A 24413-nucleotide genomic window follows, 5' to 3' on the forward strand; every position below is an offset into this window, starting at 1 on the left:
TTTGCATTTTTGGCTTCTTCGTAATTGACGATTGGAATGGGTTGATCCGGATGACACTTGAGCCAAGCCATTTGGACGAGGTTGAAGGCAAGAGACACACAACTTTGTTGACTATTGTAGAAGGGCACAAGGTTGTCCGTCTTGCTGCTGCTCACTAATTCGGTCACGATCGAGTACTTGGTTTTAGCAAGCAATTTGACCGGTAAATCTTCTATTCGTTCGGCTTCTTCCGGCGTCAGCAATGCTGACAGTTCCTTATATTTCTGATACTCTTCGTCACCTTTTGCCAGTGTCACATCTTCCGGATTGATTTCGTTGTAACGGAGGAATTCCTCAATCACGGCATTGAGGTCCTCGTTGGAGACTTTGGCTGCGTCGATTTCATGCACGTAGTCGGGGTCACAATCGCCTTCGTATTCTTTGTCGAGGTCCTGATGGAAGACGAGACATCCCTTGTGCACTTCTATCGCGAATTCGAATCCATTTAAAATTGTCCTGGTTTGCTTTCCATCCTTCTCTAAACAACGAGCCGGCCAAAAACTGACGTAATACGCGTTGGTAGCGATGGCCACATGCCCAGCCCGGTTCTCATCATGGGGCATCCAGATCACAATTTTCGGCATTTTGAAAACCTGATTGAAACTTTAGAAAATGAAACATGATCAGCAAATCATAGTCATTTGAAAACATTCAAAGATTTCTGTAATTTGTTAACAAAATCTATCATCAGCCGAGCGATTTTTCGCTATGCAACTACGTTACAGCAACAGGTGTCATTCCATTCAGCTAAAAATGCAATAGGAAAATGTATAAAAAGAACTCAACTGGACTGTAGGAACGCCTTAACTATAACAAGCCAAGCAAAATCTACAATCGAATCTGATAGTGTTCGTGCTGATAACCTTATGACACAATACGACTGCATGGTGACAAAATGACCTTACGCGGACGCAAGGGACTTCAATCACACAATGTGCAATTACAACATTTATACCAGCAGTACATATTAAAATCAAAATTGTACCTTTGTGGCTCAAGCAGATCGATATCGCATTAATACGTTGTCGTATGGCGTTATACATTAATTTTCTGCAGTGGAAAGTAATGGATCGTCACCTGAAGCAAGAAATAATTAAATTAAAAAGAATCAGTATAAACAAAAGGGAAACAAATAAATAACGTTTAAAAATTGGCTGAGATACAAAACGAATAGGTTAAAAAGATTTGACTGAAATTTATCCCCTTTTTAGTGGGGGGGGGGGATTTACCTTCAAATGACTATACATACCCTTAAATGGTATTACCCAAATACCCAGAGTAACTGGCAACGTGAACGACTAGTTTTCTTTAGCTAATAACAGCCAAATCTCTGCCTCAGTTTCCATGTACACTTTCTCCGCCCAGTCGCCCACTCTGGTCAACGATGATACTGCAGAACTGCAATAAACCCCCATAGAGGCCCATCCTAACGAAATCTCACGCCAATTGATAACGACGATGTTGCCAACGACGCCTGATGCATCGGTAACACGTAGGGCGATACTCAAACTCAAACAAAGGTTATTGACAAGTTGTGCCCGAGACTGTGGAGATAAGTGCTGTTTGATAACCTTATCAAATCGAGTCATGGTTGAAATCTTTAAGAAAAAAAATCTTGCAACGGTTTTTTTGCATTACTTGAATTTGAAACAAATAATTCGATACTGCGTCCATTTACTTCTAAAACGAAATGCAATCTTTTTTTCTCTGTTCAAATTATTTACCTTGCATGATGCCTACATCGTTTTCAATACTAGACATTGAGCAGCACAGACGTAAATTGAAAAGTAAATTTGTTTGGGTCACACCAGCAACGCATTTAACTCAACAAATTTGCCTTGATCAGTCGTCACACGTCAAATATCGAGTCGAATCCTTGAGGGCAACTAATGACAGTATAATTACTCGGCATGAATAAAGTACGAAGTGACGACGGTGGCACAGAGGCGACACACTGATTGTGCAATACATGCAGCAAATCTGTTCCGCGGCCGACATTTCCCTTTTCCGCCCCCTGTCCGCTTTTTATTCAATTGACCTCCGCTAATTTCGATTAAAGTGAACATACCTGCTGACATTTGACACTGTGACAGACGACGCCATGAGCAGCCTTGGTCGTGAATTCGTCGAGTCCAGCGTTGGATCCACGTGAAATCTACCGATCGAGGGAAGTTGTTGCCGCCGATCCAATCGAAAAACAAACAAACATGAATTCAAAATATTTAAAATTCCATCAAGAGTTTGCTTGTACCCAAACGTATCGCCAGGATATGGCCACGGAATCAAACCGTAAATTAGCCATCAAGTCTTAGTGGTTTCAGTATAAGATGATAAACTGAATTCGTTTCATTTACTAATAGAGATTAGAATGTAGACGCTGGGCTTCACAAGTAGTAGGTAAATACTAGAAATCAAAGTTGGCACAGCGATACCTTCACGATAATAAGAGCAGCTTAAGATGTAACTGGTTGTGATGAAGCGTAACGGTCGGCGGTCATCGTTGCATCCTTCTCGACTTTTTAAATCCAAGAAGATAGCACTTCAAGTTGATGAAATATCTGAACATTAATGGTATAAGAAATTATCTGGATAGTGGAATTCTAAATATCATCCCCACATCTATAAAAGGTCTTTCAGTAACAATCTACGGGAGATAAGGGTATTATGTGAACCTGTCTGTCATTTTCACGAGTACGTTTCCTAATTTTCCCAGGTCTATCGAAACCACCCGATCAAAATATCCTCCCAGCAAAATATGATTCTGATCGTCCAAAGGAGTAAAAGCCATTTCAGATCCTATAAATAAGGAAGCAGATGCTGGTAGAGATGGAGGGGAAAAAAGATAGGAAAGAGTATCCATAATCAGGATCACAAACTGACTTTTAATCCTTGAGCCTGACTGACGCACTAGTCCTGGAAATGCCGTTGATCCTATGTAGAAAAGAATCAGGTATCACGATCATTTATTACGTCGATCACAGATAACATTTTAACTTACTGATTGAAACGATTGCAGAACGCTGGGAGGAAAAATAAACCCAGTTACACAGTAGATCTGGACTGGTGCTGTTGGCAATCACATGAGAATTAACTGGGAGAATTAGAAAACCTAAATGTACCAATTATCGCGTTCATTTATAGACTAGGAGGAGCTAGGCAGAAAAAAAAATGGTCAAACAGTGTTAAATCATCCTACGTCACAATAAAACACTGCAGGCTTATGCCTTATAGTTGTCACATATTCGTTGCCAACCTTTCTAATTTAAATATTTGGACGTGTTGGATTCTTTTAAAGATAGTCATCACTGTTTCGAACCTAACATTGTCACCATTTTAAAGCCATCACAAAAAAGTAATATTAAAAGTAAAAGACACAACATAAGATAATGCAGCACTAATACACATGTTACCTATCAGGAATGTGCAAACGTGGCTCTCCATGTTGTCGTACGAGAGGCTTCGTCAAGTGGACCCAGGTGGAGCTCTCCAAAGACCTGAAAGTGATTTAAAAACAGGGCGAAGTTTAAACCAAGTATTCTCAGATTGTTCTCTATCTCTGCCTAAATCAAATAATTTTTCCGAGTGAGTCTGGTATTCTATACATGGAACATTCCAGGTCGAGATAGCAGGGCCAACTGACCACCTAATCGATTGTTGGCGCTTTTATAACAACCCCTGCTGAGAGCAAGTCACCGGTACCATAAAGAATGAAAGGAACAAGCGGGAATTCATTTCACGTAAATAAGTAAAACACACAAACCTCATAAAAGGAGATGGATTCGATACAGTGGGTGGGATTGATGTCTTTCTGGTAGTGTTGTTGCGATCCTTGTGATAAAACGGGCAGGTAATATAACATGTGGCGATTGATTGACCGCCACCGTCGTGGGTCTTTCTGGATTTCCACGTCCGAACGTGTTGGCATCTTCGGGTGGCCAATAAATCAAGACGGTCGCCATCTGCTGAGGTGAAAGAAAGAGAAAAACTCATTTGCCCAACGTTCAAAAGTTCACACTTTTTAAAAGAAATAACAGGACTAATGATTTCTATGAGAAAAATAAAAACTACTGTAATTCATAAGACAATAAACCAATTTCGACGGTCAATTTGGACTTGTCAATTTGAACAGTTAATGTTACCACTTTGCGTTACGTCCAGCACTGGATAAGATAGGAGCCCAGTTTTAGTTTCACTACGTCCCAGCACGGACGGTGTTTTAAATTTTAGAAATAATTTAGAATGAAAGTGTCCAACGTAGTACAATCCATAAGAAAACAGTTGATGGCTGATAAATTTGAATTTAATACATATGAACCATTACTATGACGAGCAGATTCACCGCAAACGGCAGATTAAAACCCTCAATGGTCACTTGTCCCCTTCGGTTGCAAAGGTAATCCACATGTAGGTTCATTTTCGTAAGCTAAATAAAATTGACTGAAAAACAGCAAGATAAAGAACGAGACGTCATACCAAACTCTTAAAATAAAGACGTCATTTCAGATGGATGTTATTGGCCCCTGCCGAGTCACCGCAAAATTGACGCAATATCACCCTGATAAGTAACAAAAAAAAATAGATATGGAATCCAAGAGCTGCAATACTATTGTACGTACATACCTTCAGTTTCAACTGAGCCGCGACCACATGTTGTTGGCAACACAAATCTTTCTCAGTGGTATCCACAATATAAAAGTGAATCCTGTGAATCAATTCAATCGTGCGTTACTAATATATTATTAGCTACTGCTATCGCACTGGAAAATACTCATTTAGACATTTGAAAAAACAAACACTGTAAACCTTGACAGGAGCAACAGGGCTGGTAAAATTGCTCTGATTGGCTTAAATAAAACAAAAAGGGCCAATTACTTACAGTGTGGATATGGGGAGAGGAGAATACACCCGGAAAAAGACGAGAAACAGAAATCCATCTAAATCACAACTCCAATTTGCGGAAAAATGTCTAAAACAAATTGAACCCGGAAATATCGATTGGTTGATCAAAATGACGTGTCTTTCATTTTTTTGCTACGTCTTTGACGTTGGTTGGGATATTCATTTACTTCATCGCTTTTGGAACCAAGGAGATTATTGGTATTTCGGGTGGACCTTGGCGATTGTGGTTGTGCCAATTGTCGTCATAACAATTAAAAGTTTCTTATTTTACAACAATGAATTTGAAAAAAACAACGAGCTTGACCCCAGACTCTATTTGCCACAAGAAGAAAATACAACTTCTAACTGGTTAATCAAGTGGGGCTTTGGTATTGTAGGATTTTGTCTTGTTCAGAGGTATGTTTCTGATCTAATCAATTTTATTATTACGGTAACATGTATAGTGGGTTTTTCTCTTTTAAACCTCTTTTAGGTTTATTGATGTAATTAAATATGCTCATAAAGCGAAACCATTGCAGGAAAAACTAAAAACGGACGACCAGCAGAACAAGGAGGGCGAGCTGGACGAGAACAACAAGCAGAACAAGATATACATGTATCTCCCCGCTATGATTCGGGAAGACTCAGAGTTAGTACAACTGAACCAGTTTGATTCCTTCATGGAATCTGCCCCTCAGCTATTACTTAATCTTTACATACTACTGGTAAAAGACAAATCTGATTCTAAAGGTATTTGTTATTTGCTACGTTTAAAATTGATGCCACTACTACATTAAATAACTTTTTTATGTAGTTGTTAGGGTGATTATTGGTCTCATTTTCTCCATCGTTAGCTTGGCATTGGCGATAGTTACTTACGAGCAAAAACTTTATTTAGTCGAAGGAATAAAACCCAATGAGGATGGCAGTCTCTTAAATGATGATGTCATTATAAAACGCTTTAACCAAACTTATAGGATAACAAGCGCCATTCTATTCTCTGCACATTTGTGTTGGATAGGTAAATCAAAGCAAACACGAATTAAGTTTCATTATTTTTATGTTAAAATAAACAAAATTATTTTGTTTGCAATAGTTGCCCGACTTATCGCCCTGAGTTTGTTCGCCTCTGTTTTCGGTTGGATTGTTGTGCCGGTCTGCCTTGCCCACCTGATCCCAATATTTGTTTGGCATTGGAGAAAGAATTATAGGTTCATGGCCTCGTTGAGATTGTCATTTCTCCACGTTTTCGCTTACTTGTACCCCGCAGAAAGGGAGTCTGATCAAAAGAAACACCCACGAATCTCACCAGTCATGTACCAGACTGTGAGTTGACAACTCTTGATTTAAAAATATGAATTATGCCTTTGATTAACTTATAATTTAACGCCTTGATCATTTAGATCTGCATTTGCGAGAATCTGGCTCTCATGGTAATGTGGAGCCACAGTTTAATCAAATCCGACAAGGGGATCAATCCTGGAATATTATCCATCTCATACTATCCCTGGAGTGATTGGACATTCTTCGTTCCTTGGATCGGCCAAATTTCGACGTTTACTTTAAGTATTATTTCTTTTTGGGTGCTTGAGAAAGTGCGAAAAGAAAATCAACAGACACTTCCAACAACAGATCCAGCTGTCCAAGAACAGGCTGCATTAGCAAACCCCTACCATTTCAGATGGTGCTGGTGATGTATATCACCGTCTCAGAACCAAGAAGATTAATGATAGTTTGATTTGTTTCCCCTTTCAAGTATGCAGCACTTGTATACTGTGCCTGTACCTTGCCTGTCTATTAATACACGGTCTTCATCAATATTCTAAACTCATCATGTAGGCTATATTATTTATATCTCATTTCTAACCTAACCCTCCGACCCAAACCAGCTCTTCGGGCCGTACGAAAAGTCACAGTCTCTCGGCTATTAAATCAGTCTCACGCTACCAAGTGATTTCGTTCAGGTGTACAATTCACCCTTGGAAATTGTAGACCGTTATCGTCCACTAACGCAAAGCAATCCTGTTATAAGGTTCCATATGCACCGCGATAAAGTGTAAGTGTTTAAACCCGTTTAAAAATGTCGAAGCTAAACAATGCTTCATTGGAAGCTTTCAGATAATCTAATTCTAAATTCTATGTAATATCAACGCATTTTAAAATGAATCAACTAGTTATAAAAGTAACCCCGAATTTAAAAAAATGCAATCTTCCAAAAACGCATTTAAAACTGACTCTACTTCGCCTAAGTGACTTATTAACAATCATCTGTCAAACATAATCAAACAAATAGCTCCAATCTCCACACTTGCCTCAAATTTCTAGATGCTACAACCTGGCAGAATCTTAAATCAATTTCACCCATTTTCCCGCTAGACCACACAAGCAAATTCAAAATAGGTAAGACTCACCAAGTGAAGAGTTTGACGGATAGATGGCAGCGGTCCCACATTCACGACGATAAAGGAACCTGCTCCACCGTCATGGTGCATCCGGATGGGTAGACGGTCAGGGGCCCCCAGGATTGAACAGAGGAAAATCCGGTTGGATGCTCTACCACTGAGCTATGCCCCCAGTTAACTTGATGATCGATTACACAGCCAGCAGGCTGCGGTAGTGAATTCGCCAGTGTAGAAGTCCAGCGTTGGATCCACGTGAATTCTACCGATCGAGGGAAGTTGTTGCCGACGATCCTTTCGCATCCGCTGCAGCATTTCGATAAACGCGAAAATACAACACGCTGCTAGACCACGACAAGAAATGTTCAACGTAAAAAACAAGACCCAAAATAATATTACACTAACATATGTTTACCTTTCAAAAATGTGCAAACGTGGCTTTCCAAAGTCTCATCACCATGGTGACATACGAGAGGCTTCGTCTAGTCGACCCAGGTGAAGCTCCCCAGAGAACTGAAAGTGATTAGAAAAGCGCAGATAATTTAATTTCATAAAACTAAATATTCTCACAGATCTCTCTCTATCTCTGCCAATCCCAATAATTAAGAGCTAAACACGTGTAATTTTAATGCGAAAGCAATTCATTTCACGTAAATAAGTAGATGAGCTCACAAACCTTATGAAAGGAGATGGATTCGATACAGTGGGTGGGATTGGTGTCTTTCTGGTGGTGTTGTTGACCGCCGCCGTCGTGAATCTTTCGGGATTTTCACGTCCGAGCGTGTTGGCATCTTCGGGGAGCCAAATCAAGTCGGTCGCCATCTGCTGAGGTGAAAGAAAGAAAATAACTCATTTGCCCAACGTTCAAAAGTTACACTTTTTTAAAGAAATTACAGGACTAATGATTTCTATGAGAAAAATAAAAACTACTGTAATTCATAAAACAATAAACCGATTTCGACGGTCAATTTGGACTTGTCAATTTGAACAGTTAATGTTTCCACTTTGCGTCACGCCCAGCACTGGATAAGATAGGAGCCCAGTTTTAGTTTCACTACGTCCCACGGACGGTGTTTTAAAATTTAACTTAACAAATTTGCCTTGATCAGTCATCGCACGTCAAATTTTAAGTCGAATCCTTTGGGGCAACTAATGACAGTAATAACTCCTCGGCATGAATAAAGTGCGAACTGACGATGGTTGGCACAGAGGTGACAAATTGATCGGACATTTCCTTTTTCCGTCGTTCATCTCAACAGGACTGACATAATTTCGACCGAAGCGAACGTACCTGCTGCCATTTTGGCGGTATTTAAGCACACCCACGGTCGTGAAATCACCGGTGAGGTCCAGCGTAGGACTATTTCCGACCTAAGGGAGTCCTCCGATCAATAGAAGTTGGAACTGATCAGGTGAAGATGAGCTGACGCGATGGTCCAGATAATAACGTTGGTCGAAGGGAGATTTGTCCCATGTAGAAAAGAATTAAGGATTAATATTATTACTTTTAATGTCAATTGCAGGTAACACTTACTTACTGATTGAAAAGATTGCAGCACGCCATAAACTATAACATGACCCGGTTACACAGTATAGATCTGGATTTCTGCATTAAGGACAGTGAATTTAGATGATTAATTTCGAATGTAATAGAGAACCTGTAACCTATCGGTAATTTGCCTTACATTGTATACTTATCGTCTATCGCCTGTCTGCTTCTATTAATGTAATGGCGTCGTTACATTTCTGGTCGACGAGGAAAGTGGAAACGACCATGAAATGACCTGGATTAACATTGAAGAATCGGGTTTGATCATAGTGAAATAAAGTAAATCTTTTAACATCTTATATGACATAATCAGAGGCAAATCGAATTCCATACGTAACAATAAAAGCACTTCAGGATTTAATATTACTATTTGTTTCAAGCCTATCTGATTAAAATATTTGAAAATATTGATCTCGTTTAGATGCAGTCATCACTATTTTAACCTCAAAGTAAAACCACGACACAAGATAACACTATAGCCTACTAATACACGTGTTACCATTAAAAAATGTGCAAACTTGGCTCTCCATCATGTTGTTATCCGAGGCATCGTCTCGTCTAGTGAACAGAGTGGTGCCAGGTGAAAGTCGCAAAGTCTCCATAGAACTGATCAGAAAAAGGTCAAATAATCTCATTAATTAAGTATTCTCACAACACTCTCCATAACTCTGCCTCGATCAATAACTAGCTCATCTTCCACTGATTTGTGCCTACCGAGAAACGTTCGAGGTCGTGGTGGCAAGGCCAAATGACCACCCACTTGACTGCTGGACGGTTTTATAACATGACGCCCCCTGCTGAGAATAGCCACCGGCACCAATAGGATGAAAGGAATAGAATGAGCGGGAAAGCGGCCATCATGGATTTATCTAACCCTTCCTCTCTCATTAGAAAAAAACAAATTATGCATTCATCACAAAAGTTGGAATCGAAATACTGTTGGTTTTCGTCAACACATTTTAAAAATTTAAATAAATGTGGAGGTTTTGCTGCCCCTCTCCCTGAAATACAATAAAGATGCAAATTCTAATCAAAATTCAACGGGTGATTATACTGTAGAACATAAATAAGAGCTAAACCAAGAGCTAAACACGTAAAATTTTTATGTAGAAGCAATTAATTTCACGCAAACAAGTAGAGCACACAAACCTTATGAAAGGAGTTAGTTGATAATTATAACATCTTCAGAACCAAGAAGACCCGTGTTAATTCGATTCCCTTTCCAACTATGCAACACTTGTACTGTGTCTGGCAATGCGTTGTATGTCTATTAATGTACGGTCTTCATCAATTTTCTGGAAAAAACAGGTTAACATAATTAAACTCGCCTTGACGCCTTCCGATCTATACGAGCTGTTCATATAGAGGCCGTTCGAAATTGTACAGTCACAGTCTATCGGCTAAAATAGTCTCACGCTCCCAAGTTGTTTCGAACAGACTTTTAATTCACTCAGTTTAAATCTTAGACAGTTACCGTCCACTCGCTTCCAGTTTTTAGGTCCAATATGCACCGCAGCAAGGTGCGAGTGTGTCAACTCAAACCTGTTTTCAAATTTCGGAGCAAAACAATGCTTCATTGCCGGCTTTCAGATAATCTAATTACTTTATTCATTTGTGATTTAAAATATATTATTGATCAGTGCATTAAAAAAATTAATTAGCTAGTTTTAAAAGTAACCCTGAATTTCTAACAATGTCAATGTGTAAAAATGTATTTAAATAATCTTTTAACGGCAATGCCGACTTTCAGATAATCTAATTACTTTATTCTGTTATTCATTTGTGATTTAAAATATATTATTGATCAGTGCATTAAAAAAATTAATTAGCTAGTTTTAAAATTAACCCTGAATTTCTAACAATGTCAATGTGTAAAAATGTATTTAAATAATCTTTTAACGGCAATGCCGATCAACCGAGTCGTCTCTCTCACGAGTAACTCTAAGAGCATGGATTGATTGTTTCACACATTACTTCACAAACATAGGTTGTATTTTCTCAACAAACCAGTATGTACTACTTGACCGTTATGGGGAAGATTTAAGGCTAGAGCTTAAAGCGTGATATTTAAAGTGACATGCATGCAATTAATCTAATTTAACATTGACATTTTTGTATTTTTTCCCCAGCTCCAGCCACCGTGAACTCACCTATGGAAACTGAGAAGATCATATTTGAAGGCAAAGTTGCCCAGGAGCTTGAATGCAGACCAACAGGTGAGACCAACAAAATAAAGTTCCTAAGCATAAAGTGAGCATTAATGATTTTTCTTTTCATCAGCAAATGCAAGTAACATCTATATCAACAAACATCTATAACTCTGGAAGCAGTGTGGTAGTTTCCGGTAGTTTCAGTTCTTCTGCTTCCGCCATGTCCCTTTCATGCGGTGATTCTCCAAAGTAATCAGAGTTTTGAACGTTACAGCACAATTTACACAGACGTATGAACTAGAAAATTAAAATTAAATTAAAATTATATATAATTAAATGTAATATTAAATTATAATTAGGCCTACTTTGGGTGGAACTTTTCATTGTGCATTTTTAATTCATGCTTGGTTTCAAACGTAGGGCGTTTTGGCGGAATTCCCACAGGGTCGCATGATTTGCATTGCACGTCTTTTTGAGGCGTATGCATAGTATTGAAATGCCGTGTAACATCAGTAAATTTTTCATTACAATATGGACAATTATTTGGTTTTCCCTTAGGTGTCCCATCTTTTGGCCGAGGTGTCACAGGCCTATTTGATGGTGGATAAAGTAGATTTTGATTTTGTTGTGTTACTGTTGCTGCCTTAAGAAGTTCAGATTCCTTTTCTGACATGCGGTCAGAGTATAGTTTATATTTTTTTTCTAGAAAAAGAATTTGCTACAAAGAAAAAAAATTAGCTTAATAGGAAGTAAATACGAAGTAACTTTCTCTTTACCATCTTCAATTTTTCCATCGACAATTTTTGGTCTACTCTGTCCTGTAGACACAGGACCGGAACAGGCGAAGCTAGTTGCATTTTTTTCGCTTTTAGATCGACGCAAGCTTTACCAATTAGACACTGTAGACTTGATATTTCCTACAAAGAAAAAAAATTAGCCTAAAAGGAAGTAAATAATGGTACTTCCTCTTTACCATTTTCAAATAGTCTTCATCCATTTCAAATTCCACAATGTCCTGCAGACTCAATCCCGGATCCGGAGCGATGGCACTGTCATGCAAACTTATCGATGACATTCTCAACGTTTCAAAACTGGCATCCTCAAAACTCAAGTCTGCTGCATTCATTTCTGAAGTAAAAAAACAAAAGATTAAAAATTATTTTATTTTATTATTATTTATTTAAAAAATCTAGTTAACTGTGTCGTCACACTACCTCTGCAAAGTTTAAACAGAAAAATACATTGATGACTGAGAGACGGTGTAAAGCCCATGACAAAATGCACTTCAAAAATAAATCTGAATGGGCTCGCACAAGAGGGGCACTATTGTGGAAAACATAGAACAAATTCACCCAAAATGCTACTACCAATGATCACACAAAACCTATCAGTTTTTAATTACTTGACTTCTTCATTTAAAAAATTTAAGTCAAGGCTCATGAACAAAAAGGTTCTCGCGGTCCAAGGATGGGAATTCGTGAGCTTGCACACATAATAATTGAACACTGAACTAGAAAAATTCTGTAGTTTGGACTTTCTTGAATGAAAAATTACCATGGAAAATAACTTAATCTATACAAAAACACGAATTCATAAAGATGTAGTTAAAAAGTTAAGAGGAAATGGTTATAATCACCTGGAAAGAGGGAAAGATTCGAAGAATGCCAATCACCCTGACTTCAGCCGGAATTCTGCAAAGTGTCAAAGTCAATGTGTCATGATTGATGACGTCGGCCATGTTGAAAACCTGTCAGGGAGCTGCGGTAAATAGCGCAATAAGCTTAACATTTGCAGTTATGAATTATAAATGAAGAACCAAAATAAACTATGAAATAAACAAATTACACCCTGAAATCGGTATTGATGATTTGTTATTGCAATTTAAAAATTAACTGAATACAAGGGTTCGCCATTTTGGTTCATCAGCTGAGTTAAATTGACAACAGCGTGGAAAAATCGAGGATGTAAATGTAAAGAATGGCGAAATCTGAAATTCAGGCAGCAAAACTGTTTGATTCGTTTGTTAACAGTTTCATGTCTCGCCAATATTTGTTTGTTTTTTTTTGCAAATCTGCATTTCCATTAGGAACGTCAAAAAAATTTTGGTCATTGTAACCACGATCGGCTATAATTTTTTCTCCTGGTTGAAGGGCTGCAATAATTGCATTTCGAGCAAGCCGAAGATCCGGCCATTCGCCGCACGGAAGTCCTCCGAGAGCCCAAACAATATCCCCGGTGCGTATGCAAATGCCAACCTCATATCGCAAACCGGGGCCATTGAATTTGTGGGACCACCATTTTGGATCAAAGTCTGATGGTTCCATGATTTTAAAATCGGTTCCATCAAGAGAAATAAAAGTAGATGCGTCTCTTGGAGCGCTTCGGAAACGATCTTCCCAGCAAAGCTGTTAATTGAAAAGAATTGAAGAAAATGTATAAACTGATAAAAAATTTGAATATGACATGTTTCACCTACAACGGGCATGTCTGCAAGAAGGTTGATGAATATGTGAGACCACTTTCGAAAGGTTTTCTCACTAACGCCGGTTAAAGCCGCATTAACATCCTCAACACTATATCGTTTTAACAGCAGCAAAGCCCATACTTATTACTTGTACCCCGCAGAAAAGGAGTCTGATCAAAAGAAACACCCCCGTTTCTCACCTGTCGTGTATCTGACTGTAAGACTAACATTTCATGAATTACAAACGTTATGCTGCCTTTGACTTGATTAACTTAACGCTTTGAAATGTTCATTTAGATCTGCATCTGCGAGAATCTGTTTCTCATGGTAATGTGGAGCCGAAGTTTCATCAAATCCGACGAGGGGATCAATCCTGGGATATTTTCCATCTTATACTATCCCTGGAATGACTGGACATTCTTCCTCCCTTGGATTGGCCAAATTTTGACGTTTCTTTTAAGTTGCGTTTTGCTTCGGTTGCTTAACAAAGAGCGACAATCTCCCATCACTGCTGCTGCTGCCCCTATTTAGTCGTTCTTTGGCCGCACTAAGAGAAGTCCATTTCAAAATAAGGCGATAAATATCGCCACCTCAGAACCAAGAAGTGTTCCACCAAGTTGTGTTAGTTCGATTCGTTTCCATTTCCAATTATGCAACACTTGTACTGTGTCTAAACGTTGTAAATGTCTATTAATATACGGGCTTCCTCGATCAACATTCTGGCAAAATATGAACAAATGTATATCTGACTTCTAAACTCACCTTCCGCCCCAAACGAGCTCTTCGTATAGAGGCCGTATGAAATTGTACAGTCACAGTCTATCGGCTAAATTAGTCTAACGCTCCCAAGTTGTTTCGAACAGACTTATAATTCACACAGCTTAAAATCGTAGACAGTTACCGTCCACTCCCTTCCAGTTTTCAGGTCCAATATTCACCGCAGTAAGGTGCAAGTGTGTCAAACCTGTTTTTAAATTTCGGAGCTAAACAATGCTTCATTGCCGGCTTTCAGATAATCTAATTGATTTATTTATTTTCAATTTAAAATATATTATAAATCAGTGCATTAAAAAAATTAATTAATAGTTGTATAACCTGAATTTATAACAATGTGTAAAAATGTATTTAAATAATCTTTTAACGGCAATGCCGATCAACCGAGTCGTCTCTCTCGTTTCGTCTGCCAGCGGTTCGCCATATTGGACGAGAGACTTTCTGTGCAGTTGTTGGTACCTACGTGACTGTAACTAAATCGACATGTTCCGATCAGCTTTGTCTCGCAGTGCTTCTTACGCCCGCAATTTGGCAGTCCCCAACAACTGCAAATGCATCGGTATAGTTTTTTCTCTATCAAACACAAATTTTGTTTGTTCTTGTATCTAACGAAAAATCAATTCTGTTGCAGCCGGTGTACGTTTCATGTCCAAGCACTCCACCGAGTCGGATGTTGAATTCGACGCCCGTTACGAATCCTTCTTCAACAGGAAGGATATTGACGGATGGGAGTGCAGAAAGGTATGTTGCTCATGAACGATTAAACTAGGTTTTATTTTTGTACTTGATTCCTGATTTTCTCTCTCCCTCATCGTAGGCCATGAACGACTTGAGTGGTATGGATCTTGTCCCTGAGCCCAGGATTGTCATTGCTGCATTGAACGCCTGCCGTAGGCTCAACGACATTGCTCTTGCCATCAGATTCTTGGAGACAGTCAAAGACAAGTGTGGAGGCAAAGCCGAAATTTACCCATACATCCTTCAGGTATAGCTATCGAAGAATGATTCATTCCCATGTGAAAATCAGCTAATTGTTCCCTTTTAATTTTCAGGAAATTCGCCCAACATTGAACCAGTTGGGTCTTAGCACCCCAGAAGAGTTGGGCTACGACAAACCTGAATTGGTAATTTTGATTTAAAGTGCATTGAACTTCCTAGCCTTGAATTAACATTGTATTTATTCATTGCAGGCATTGAAATCAGTGTATGACTTGTAAGCTATCCAAGGCCATCATTTTTGTGAAAGCTCCATATAAAGTTGGTTTAGTCCAGCATTTAGTGAAAATGTATGAAAAGAGAAACTGGTGTCTTAAGATGTACAGAGTGAAATAAACTTAAGCTTACTCTGAAATCAACTTATTTTTGTCATTTATTAAAGAAATACTCTGTTATCTAAATGGTATTGTGTTGATCAAATGAAGTGAAACAGATAAATTATATATTGCAAGATAATGAAGTTTATTGCTCAGCAGTCAGCAATACATGAGAATGAAGAGAGCAGAATAATGGAACCAAAGTCAAAGGACAATGATTAAGATATAAAGCAGTGGATTGATATAATTGATTATACTGTGTTTTGTCCTTTGTGCACAGCTCAAAAGGAATAAATTTGGTCATTTCTTTGCTGCAGCCTCTGCAGCTTTGAGGTCCTTCAATTTTTGCTTTTCTCTCATCAGATCGGCATCCCTACAATTACAAGAAAGGATTAGCAAAAGAATTCAGCGTGTGGGTGTGTGATGAACATACCTCTGCTTACGGGCTTCGAGGGACAATCCCTTGTTACCCTCCTTTTCAGCAGCTGATTTGCTCTTTTGCAAATCAGAAGCCTTCTTGGCCGCTTTGTCACGAGCGAGATCTCGTTGATTTCCACCTTGTGAAAAACAAATTAAATTCTTTTACGTATGTTGACAGCCAAAGGAATGGAAGCTTCTAGTACATCTCGACCCATTTCTTTTTGCTGGATTAATAACAACTAAAATCATGAAAAAAACTTACGGGTCATGGCGCTGATGGGATAAAACGAATGGCGAAGAACAAAAAAACTCAATTAAAGTGAAATTATAATAGCACAAGAGGAGATGGAAGCAGGCTTGCGCCCAAATTTCTTTAAGTCGTACTCTCGGAATCTCTGACTGATGTCTGATGTGATGCGTTTTAGCTCAGGGACTCCTCCTATGGCGATCGTCTTTTGTTTCGTGTACGTGTTGCCAGTTTTATTTGGCGCCAAATTCGAAAACAGTACGAAAATAATACGACAGAGCAGACGGCGCAGAAAAATCTGCAGAACATCCGGGAGTGTGTTGCACACACATGTTCTTTATTTGGAGAATAAAAAAGAGTTTATTGAAAGCCATTTTTATGCATTTGAACATTCTAGAAAAAGGGAAATTTTGTTGGTATGAACGAGGAGGAGCGTCGTGAGAATAAAAGGAACGACATTCACGTAAGAAGAAAAATACGGTCTCACTGGTATTTTTTCGCTCGCCCATGAAGGGGGGGCGATAGAATAATTGTGTCTCTGAACACGAGACAACAAACGTTTCAAACAAGAAAGAGAGAGAACCAGAGGAAAATGTTTTTTTGAACACCAAATAGCCATAATAGACTTGATTTTGAAGAAATTGCATTTCGTTGTCATGTTGAATCTTGTTATTGCTAAAAAGGATGGATTCTTGTTCCCCGTTCTATGAACACAAAATACTAGAAACTGATTTGCCCTTTGATTAATGAAAACAACTTTTGTGATTCTTTTTAAATGTTTGATTTTGGTTACTTGGGTGATGTCAAATTCAATAATGATGAAAATTTTATAGGAGGAAAAGAGTTAAAAAATTGGACTTGTTGGATTTTTTTTCTTTCTAGGTTTGTCTGCAGAGTCTCACATGACTTGGAGGATTTCAGATGCCTCGAAAGCAGTGCCAGGCAAAAGAATCACTGGAGCTGAAACGTGTCCAGCCTCGACGCAGATCATGTTGGGGTACTCGTCGTCACCAAAGTCTTGAATTTCCCTGGCCTTTTCAACCCATGGATTCCACACAACTGCATCAATAACAAATAGTGAGTATTTAGTTTCTAACCAAACAGCCAGTCTGATTTCATGTCTCACCAGTATCGGGGAAGTTGTACTTTTGAATCCTCATCTTCCTGTTGGACACCACGTTGGTGATGATGTGTTCCTGTGGTGTGTTTTGGTACACTCTGTCTGTGTACTCGTTGACAGTCACCACATCTCTGACCTCCTGGTACATGGCCCCATCCCTGGTCTGTTGAATCGTAGAAAAATAGAGATGAGTGTGGGGTACAACATCTAATTAGAAAAGTCTAGATTGTCACCTTGTCGACAAAAGTGCAGCCCTGCAGCCCAGTGATTTGACACCTGCGAACATCAGGGACCTTGAAGTAAGTGTGGAGCAGTAGATTGAAAGAGAAGGTGGCTTCCTTGCCGACATTGTAGACTCCGATGTTAAAGTGCAATTCTTTTTCACGGAGAATGAGCCGGTAGGAGAGGCGGAAAGGAAAGTTCCACATGGACCTGGTCACCTCGTTGTCCACAATGCAGAACATGGCCTCGATATCGCCAGATGGTAATCGTTCGGGCGATTTCTCGACGTGCCAACGAATGACGCGGGCGAATCCATGCTGAGGTCCGTAATTCCACGATCCGAATTGAGCTGGGCAACCCAAAAAAACAGACAATTAAAACAGTTTTGATGACGAAAAAAAGTTGTTTTTCACGAGAATTTGTTGTAGTTTATTTTTATTTCTTAGGATCTTTTTTGCCCTGCTGGCCCGAGGATAGTTAAGGAGGAGGGGGGAGACTGCTGAGTGAGTCTGAAGCGATCATCATCCATCATTGAGGATTGACAGGACATGGCTGGCACTGCACACAGCACAGTCGAGAGAAGAAGAAAAAAGAGTAGGAGGAGGATGTCTGCCTTGAGCGTCGACCACAAGAGATAGATGGCATGTTGTAACGTGTAGAACTGTAGACAGTCGGGGGGCGATTAAGGTCAAAGTTAAATAACTTACGGAAAACGAACGGGATGCCTCCGCGGATGGCCTTTTTCCCGTCGAAAACGGCCTGTTTACTAAGGGAGAAAGAAGAGTAAAAAGGTGGTCATTTAAACGATGGGCGAAAGACAATCAAAATTCAATTTACCTGACGAAAAGTTGCTCCTGATTGTTGACTCGCCACGAAACCACCGTAGCGCCTAGAGGTAAATTTATTTTGTTTAAATCATTTCTCTTTTGTTTTCTTCAAGTGCAATAAAATCAAATGTTATATCTCCATTCCAAACTAAAATATAAAAATAGACAAAAAATACTCGTTTCTCTCCCCCCTCCGTCATATACTTTTTTTGTTCCAGGAGAGGAAGAAAAAAACTTGGCTGACAACCTTTTGCGCCAGACGCAACATAAAAAAGTGGTGCGTTCAGTTTTTTTCTTCTTTCGGGAAAAAAATAGGAGGGGAGAAAAAAAGTGGGCGGTTCGAGTTGAAGTGACAAGAGGTTCTCGATCCGCTTCAGCCACCAAATACCCAAACGCATATGTATAATGCAGACTGAATTCAATTGGAATGTTCTTTTGTTTTTATTCGTGACTCATATAGTTTGTTGCCCAGATGATGACTCTACACAAGGACGGCAATAGGAGCGTGAAAAAAGTAACCGCCAAATGTAGTACATTACAATTTTAAAAACCATTTAATAATAACTTTCTTTTTTGATATATCAATAGGTATTTGGGCCCGCAACCATTTTCCCTTTTTGTTTCTGGGTTGGTTATCTGATGTGGTGGTGGCCGGCCACGTATCTTTATTTTTTTGTCGACCAACAAAAAACAACCAAACGACATTATTCGAGGTGCGGGTTGGAAACCGGTGGCGATCCGAGCGCCACCGCCACAAAAAAACACAACAAACCATAAATAAGGAAAAAAAATAAGGCGGGCTACTATTTTACAACTGACAACTAATACACCAACCCCACCACTAAGATGAAGAAAAAAAAACCAGTCTCGAAAACCAAACCGATCCGAAAGTCGACACAAAAAATAACCCCAACAATTTCAACATTTCAACTGTCAAATTCTACCGAATTGCTTAACTTTTGGTTTAATTCTAGGCCGATTGGTATAGGGAAATGTTGCAAGTGGTTAACTGACCGTGTAAATTGATTGTGCACGTGGTGTTATTGCCGCGATCGAGGACGACGACGCTAGTGGGCGCGGCGGCCATGTTACTACTACCACTGCCACTGCCGCTCGAGTACATGGCGCAACTGACGGGCCGGCACGGCTCCACCACCTCCTTTTATAACCTCCGCATCTCTCCGTCCCCCTCTCTCTCTTTCTCCCATAGGTTTTTTTCTCTTCTTTTTCCTGATAATGTCATTTTCTCTCTTTTCTGATTAGTCGTTGGCCATTTGGGGATGGCTAATGCGATTGATGGTCGATTCATTTCGATTTGTTTCTCTGATTGATTTGTTGCCCATCGACCAACGTTTCAAACGACAATTAGGAAAAGTTGTTTTGACAACCGCTAGATGGCGAAACACGTCGGGAATGATGACCCGCAAAAAGATTAAACTGGACAGAAAAAATTCGATCTTGAAACTTTTGGAATGTTTTATAATTAAAAAGAATAAAAAGTATGTCCGTCTTTGGCAGTAGAGGAGAGCCGCGGATGAATAAATAAATCGGCCAAACGGCAAGAGTGAGAGACACACACGGGCGAGCCCGGTCGATCGAAGAATTGTGTTCCGGTACGGGTGGGGAGGTGAAAGTATTTGCGCTTGCGCTGGCCCAGTCGAAAAATGTTTCCCGTTTTTTTCCTTTTTTTTCTTCTTCTTCTGCCCCGGTCGAGAGTTTGCCGAGTTGGTCGGTCGCCCGTCTCGTCGATCCAGTGGCCGGTTTCCTCTGCTGCAACACTTTTGTGTCGAGTCGTCACAGTTTTGGGATCGCCCAGGAGCCGCAAAAAACAGACACCCCCCCACCAGAAGAAGAAAAGAAAAAGGGTGGCCATTGTGTGTGTGTGTATGTTGTGTGTGTGTGTGTGTGTGTGCATGTGAGTGTGTGTGGATATTCCAAGGAGAAGAAGAAGAAGAAGGAAGTTTGGGCGACATTTCCGGCCTCTTCTTCTTCAGTGTGGAATCAAAACGTCAATTCAAGTTGTTTCCCCTCCCCAGCCACTTTTGATATCCACTGGGTTATTTCTCACGTTTGTTTCAATCCGATCGTGATTTTATCCAAAAAAGGAAATTGATGGTCGACTTGATGTACTACCCCGTCCAATCGTGAAAAACTTGACAAACACAAGAGGAAAGGGGACCGTCAAAGGGCCAACCTGGAAATGTTGAAATTCAGTAGCAAAAGTGACGTCAACGCCGAGTGCAAGTGCATCGTGCGGCTATTGGACGATTCCGAAGTCATCGAATGCGACATTCAGGTAAAAAAGAACCAAGTAGCAAAGCAAGGAAGGTGGGTCACCTCCCCTTTACTATCCACCTCACCCCAACCCTCCTTCTTTACTCCCGTTTCTTCTTCCTTTTCAAATCAATTGGAATCGTGAAAAATGGCCACATGAGATTTGTCCAGGATATTGTGTCTTGTCAAATTTGATGGGAAAAATAGATATAACTCTGGTACTGGTCGAATAATATTTCGTCTGAAATGGACTCGGATGTGCCCCACACACACGGAGGGAGAGAGAGTGACGGAGGTTGGGCCTTTTTATTGATTGGCTCAGTCCAACCCCTCCCCCACCCCACCCGCACTACCCCACCCCACTCGTCCGGTTACCTCACTCCCGAACTGAAGGAAAACGGGAGAAAACTTTTGAGGGTTTTTTAAAATTTCGATTCGAAATGTTTTTCCTGGGAAATTTTTAAAAAACTTACAAATGTTGTAAAAACTAATATTAATTAAATTTATTATTTTTTGTCCCAGCCTCGGTGCAAGGCCCAGTACCTGTTGGATTACGTCTGCGAGCAGCTGGATGTGCTGGAAAAGGATTACTTTGGTCTTCGTTACGTCGATCACCACAAGCAAAGGAAATGGTTCGATTTCACCAAATCAGTGGCCAATCAAGTCAGAGGTCAGAGAATTCTTTTGATTTATCTTTTTAAAGATTTTAAATGACAGTGTTTGAATATAAAAATAGACGCTCACAATTTGGTGCTTTGCTTCCGGGTCAAGTTCTACCCGCCGGATCCGATGCGACTTCAAGAAGCCACTCGCTACCAATTGTACCTGCAGTTGAAACGGGACCTCCAGCACGGGCGACTCTACAGTCCCGGCCCTGGTCACGACTTGGCATTTCTCGCTGCTCTCTGCCTTCAGGGTATTTCTTGCTTTTCTTAGTTTAAATCGATACTTTTTCTATTTTAAAAAACATTTTATTTGGGATTAAAACAGAGGAATTGGGTGACTACGATCCTGAACGCCATCTGCCCGGCTACGTTTCTGAAATGAATTTGGTGCTAAACCAGTCGGAGAAACTGGAAAATCAGGTGGAAGAATTCCATTCGGGACGGGTCGGCGCACTGGTCGGCATTTCCGCCTCGCAGGCCGTCAACGCCTTTCTCAAAAAAGCCGCAACACTCGACACTTATGGCGTCGATCCTCACCCAGTCAAAGTGAATAAAAACATTTCACATTTTTTTACTAAAATTCAATTTGATTTTTCTAATCGATTCAATTTAATAAAAACCAGGATCCCAGAGGAGCTCGGCTATACATCGGGACGAATCACAGCGGAGTGGCCACCTTCTACAACGGACGTCGGACTCATCACTTCCGCTGGATCGACATTTCCAAGCTCAACTACGAAGGCAAAATGTTTATCATCCATCTCATCATCATGGAGGTATGACTTAATTATTACATCATTCCCATTTCTATCCAAACTAATTTCTTCATTTTTCAATTTGGAATTCCAAAAGGATGCCAGAACCAAGGTAACATTTAATTGATCCATTTCAATATTAATTCCAAGTCTTAAAAATGTCAAAAACAGAAGAAACACACGGTGGGATTCAAATGCGCCACTTCGTCGGCCTGTCGCCATTTGTGGCGCTACTCGGTGGAGCAACGCATCTTTTTCACGTTCACGTCGTCGGCGGAAATTCCAGCTGTCGTCACGGGCGGCAGTTTCTTCTCGCGCGGATCCAAAGTTCGTTATTCCGGTCGGGTGGAACGCGAGCTGGCCCTGGAAGAGGTGGCCCTGCTGGCCGCAGCGGCCGCCTCCAACCAGGACCACCCAGACGGAGTAGGTGGTGAAGGCCATCCGGGAGCTGACGGGACCTCGTCGTCGTCCGGGGCGACGGGTGGCAGACGCCATCGATCGGCGGCTTACGCCTCACGACGCTCGGCCTCTGAGCCAATCCGCGGTGACGATTTCGACGACGACTACGAGGACGACTGTGAGGAGGAGGAGACGGACGATTTTTCCTTCGATCGCCACCGCTCCGGCGAACGCAACACTCCCAATGGATCGAGGCGGAGTAGAAATCACGACGACTCGTTGCCAAGGCAACGCCATCACCCCCACGATCAAGACGGTTCGTCTGCTACGACACCAAACCACTACAAACAATTTTCTAATCTTTTTTTAATTCAATTTTGATCCTGATTTTTAATTAGTTGGACCTGAAGGACACGACAGTTACGAGGCGTCGTCGTGCGGGAGCGGAGCCAGTCAGGACGACCGCTCGGATGTGGCCAGTTGGGTGGCGCTGGACCTGCGGGGATTGCCCCGTCACCACCTGCAACACCAACAACACCAGCACCACCACCACCACAACAGCAGCAGCAACGGCTACGACACGCTGACGATCGACTCGGATTTCTACGGTTACGCCGGCAGCACGACGGGCAGCACGGCCGCCGATCCGTCCAACAACAGCTGGTCCCTCCATCCCTCCGACACTCAGGATCCTCATCACTGGCGTGAACGGGACCATTCGGGCAGTCGCCACTCGGCCTCGCCAGCTCATTACTCTTCTTCTTCGTCGTAAATGATTTCATTTTGACTCTTAAATTCAATTAAAAATGATTTGAATTGGAATTAGGAGGTACAAGGACGAACCGTCGGACGGCTGGTTGGAGTCGGTGCCCCGACAGCGACGACGACGAGAGCTCAAACTGTCGGAGCAGGTCCTAAGGGCCGCCATTCCTCTACTACCCCCTGGCGGAGGATCGCTCATCCCGGCCGGTCCGTCGCCCGTCGGAGCGGCCGGCAACGCGTTGAAGCGCCACATCCAACCGGCACACCCCTGTAAAATGTGGACCAAACGGTTCCTGCTGCTGGGCACGAGCCTCTTCACGGCATTTTCCTTCATGGCCCTGACGCTGATCCTCGTCTACGAAACGGATTTCCACTGGGCCATTCATTTGCGTCACTGGCCCGAAATGGTTTTCATCCAGCGACATTTGTACATTCCATTGCGTAATCTGTTCCCCATCGGATCCTCCTCCTCCTCATCATCACCGTAAAAAACCGTTGGACGAGAGATAAGAAAAGTGGAACATTTTGAATTTCCTATCACAGCACTCGACAAATCAAATTCTTTTATTTTTTTCCTTTTTTATCCCATTGGAAACTTCGGCGTGACACCTGGCGGCCGAAATAACAATCACTTTCATCGATTTATTTTTGATTTTTCAAAACAAAACAAAAAGCTTTTTTCCACATTTTAATAATTCTAAATAATAATAATAATAATACTCGTCAAAAAAATCTCTGGTTGTTATTGCTCATAAAAATTCCTTCTCATTTCCATCAAAAGAAAAAAAAACTTGTCCACTGCTACAATCGACCCAGCTCACATCACGTCTGTCTCTTATATAATTGAATTATCTTATATTGAAAAAAAACCAACAAAAAAAAAAACAAGCTTCTCTCAAAATCATTTCAAAAACTAAAATGTCTTTCAATTCTAGAACAATTCATCACACGTTATAATTATGTCCGCGTTCATTCCGTGTCATTTGTTGATTTCCTTTTAAACTGCGTTTTATCCTTTTTATTTTTCCTCCTCCTCCATGCTTCGTATACGAGACAGAAAAGTTCAACAAATACACCACTCGTTCAAACATTATTATATTACCCACGGTTCTTTTAAAAATAATCCATTGTTTCATATTTTCAATCGATGATTTCC

The 24413-nt window shown here is 40.7% G+C and overlaps 4 protein-coding genes and 2 long non-coding RNA genes across 11 annotated transcripts; 4 read left to right on the forward strand and 2 right to left on the reverse strand.

Moving 5' to 3' along the window:
* The first annotated feature begins 4665 nt into the window (after window positions 1–4665).
* On the forward strand, window positions 4666–6737 carry LOC124201912 (XK-related protein 6-like). The gene is made up of 5 exons (XM_046598165.1): window positions 4666–5334; window positions 5411–5667; window positions 5732–5938; window positions 6014–6243; window positions 6321–6737. Exons 1-5 carry the CDS (start codon window positions 4925–4927, stop codon window positions 6609–6611), a joined length of 1395 nt encoding a protein of 464 aa, XP_046454121.1. The 5' UTR covers window positions 4666–4924; the 3' UTR covers window positions 6612–6737.
* Window positions 6738–8613: 1876 nt separating this feature from the next.
* On the reverse strand, window positions 8614–9593 carry LOC124201914. The gene is made up of 4 exons (XR_006877765.1): window positions 9365–9593; window positions 9002–9100; window positions 8851–8922; window positions 8614–8739 (listed from the first exon to the last, which is right to left on the reverse strand). It is a non-coding gene; the product is annotated as an uncharacterized LOC124201914 (long non-coding RNA).
* Window positions 9594–10733: 1140 nt separating this feature from the next.
* On the forward strand, window positions 10734–12270 carry LOC124201915. Of its 4 annotated transcripts, none has more exons than XR_006877769.1 (4): window positions 10735–11081; window positions 11146–11973; window positions 12037–12148; window positions 12209–12270. It is a non-coding gene; the product is annotated as an uncharacterized LOC124201915 (long non-coding RNA). The 4 variants fall into 4 exon arrangements; XR_006877768.1 differs by having other exon boundaries at window positions 10738–11081; window positions 11146–11264; window positions 11840–12148; XR_006877767.1 differs by having other exon boundaries at window positions 10743–11081; window positions 11146–11264; window positions 12002–12148.
* A 2375-nt stretch (window positions 12271–14645) lies between these two features.
* LOC124201922 (cytochrome c oxidase subunit 5A, mitochondrial-like) lies at window positions 14646–15604 on the forward strand. The gene is made up of 5 exons (XM_046598178.1): window positions 14646–14812; window positions 14885–14994; window positions 15071–15238; window positions 15306–15377; window positions 15444–15604. Exons 1-5 carry the CDS (start codon window positions 14737–14739, stop codon window positions 15468–15470), a joined length of 453 nt encoding a protein of 150 aa, XP_046454134.1. The 5' UTR covers window positions 14646–14736; the 3' UTR covers window positions 15471–15604.
* A 969-nt stretch (window positions 15605–16573) lies between these two features.
* Window positions 16574–19660, reverse strand: LOC124201921 (glucose-6-phosphate 1-epimerase-like). Its single transcript, XM_046598177.1, has 6 exons — window positions 19417–19660; window positions 18413–18464; window positions 18283–18341; window positions 17587–17924; window positions 17360–17516; window positions 16574–17292 (listed from the first exon to the last, which is right to left on the reverse strand). The coding sequence occupies exons 1-6, from the start codon at window positions 19523–19525 to the stop codon at window positions 17132–17134; spliced, it is 876 nt and encodes a 291-aa protein (XP_046454133.1). The 5' UTR covers window positions 19526–19660; the 3' UTR covers window positions 16574–17131.
* LOC124201917 (band 4.1-like protein 1) lies at window positions 17169–24350 on the forward strand. 3 transcript variants are annotated; one of them, XM_046598169.1, is made up of 11 exons: window positions 17169–17310; window positions 18863–18916; window positions 20508–20698; window positions 21199–21346; window positions 21413–21592; window positions 21667–21887; window positions 21965–22117; window positions 22194–22208; window positions 22268–22811; window positions 22894–23263; window positions 23322–24350. In XM_046598169.1, exons 3-11 carry the CDS (start codon window positions 20603–20605, stop codon window positions 23743–23745), a joined length of 2151 nt encoding a protein of 716 aa, XP_046454125.1. In that variant the 5' UTR covers window positions 17169–17310; window positions 18863–18916; window positions 20508–20602; the 3' UTR covers window positions 23746–24350. The 3 variants fall into 3 exon arrangements, with proteins under 3 accessions (XP_046454125.1, XP_046454127.1, XP_046454126.1); XM_046598170.1 differs by lacking the exon at window positions 18863–18916 and having other exon boundaries at window positions 17177–17310; XM_046598171.1 differs by lacking the exons at window positions 18863–18916; window positions 20508–20698 and having other exon boundaries at window positions 17173–17310.
* The last annotated feature ends 63 nt before the right edge of the window (window positions 24351–24413 follow it).

This window comes from Daphnia pulex, chromosome 9, assembly GCF_021134715.1.
Source record: "Daphnia pulex isolate KAP4 chromosome 9, ASM2113471v1".
Lineage (NCBI taxonomy): Eukaryota > Metazoa > Arthropoda > Branchiopoda > Diplostraca > Daphniidae > Daphnia > Daphnia pulex.

Coding starts and splice junctions, on each gene's coding strand:
- LOC124201912 (XM_046598165.1), top strand. CDS start 4,925: ATGGGGAGAGGAGAATACACCCGGAAAAAGACGAGAAACAGAAATCCA. Junction 5,668..5,731: donor AGACAAATCTGATTCTAAAG/GTATTTGTTATT, acceptor TTTTTTATGTAG/TTGTTAGGGTGATTATTGGT. Junction 6,244..6,320: donor CACCAGTCATGTACCAGACT/GTGAGTTGACAA, acceptor TTGATCATTTAG/ATCTGCATTTGCGAGAATCT.
- LOC124201922 (XM_046598178.1), top strand. CDS start 14,737: ATGTTCCGATCAGCTTTGTCTCGCAGTGCTTCTTACGCCCGCAATTTG. Junction 14,813..14,884: donor CAACAACTGCAAATGCATCG/GTATAGTTTTTT, acceptor ATTCTGTTGCAG/CCGGTGTACGTTTCATGTCC. Junction 14,995..15,070: donor ACGGATGGGAGTGCAGAAAG/GTATGTTGCTCA, acceptor CCCTCATCGTAG/GCCATGAACGACTTGAGTGG.
- LOC124201921 (XM_046598177.1), bottom strand. CDS start 19,525: ATGTACTCGAGCGGCAGTGGCAGTGGTAGTAGTAACATGGCCGCCGCG. Junction 17,517..17,586: donor GCTGCACTTTTGTCGACAAG/GTGACAATCTAG, acceptor ACGATTCAACAG/ACCAGGGATGGGGCCATGTA. Junction 17,293..17,359: donor GTACAACTTCCCCGATACTG/GTGAGACATGAA, acceptor TTATTGATGCAG/TTGTGTGGAATCCATGGGTT.
- LOC124201917 (XM_046598169.1), top strand. CDS start 20,603: ATGTTGAAATTCAGTAGCAAAAGTGACGTCAACGCCGAGTGCAAGTGC. Junction 21,888..21,964: donor TCGATCCTCACCCAGTCAAA/GTGAATAAAAAC, acceptor AATAAAAACCAG/GATCCCAGAGGAGCTCGGCT. Junction 23,264..23,321: donor CATTACTCTTCTTCTTCGTC/GTAAATGATTTC, acceptor AATTGGAATTAG/GAGGTACAAGGACGAACCGT.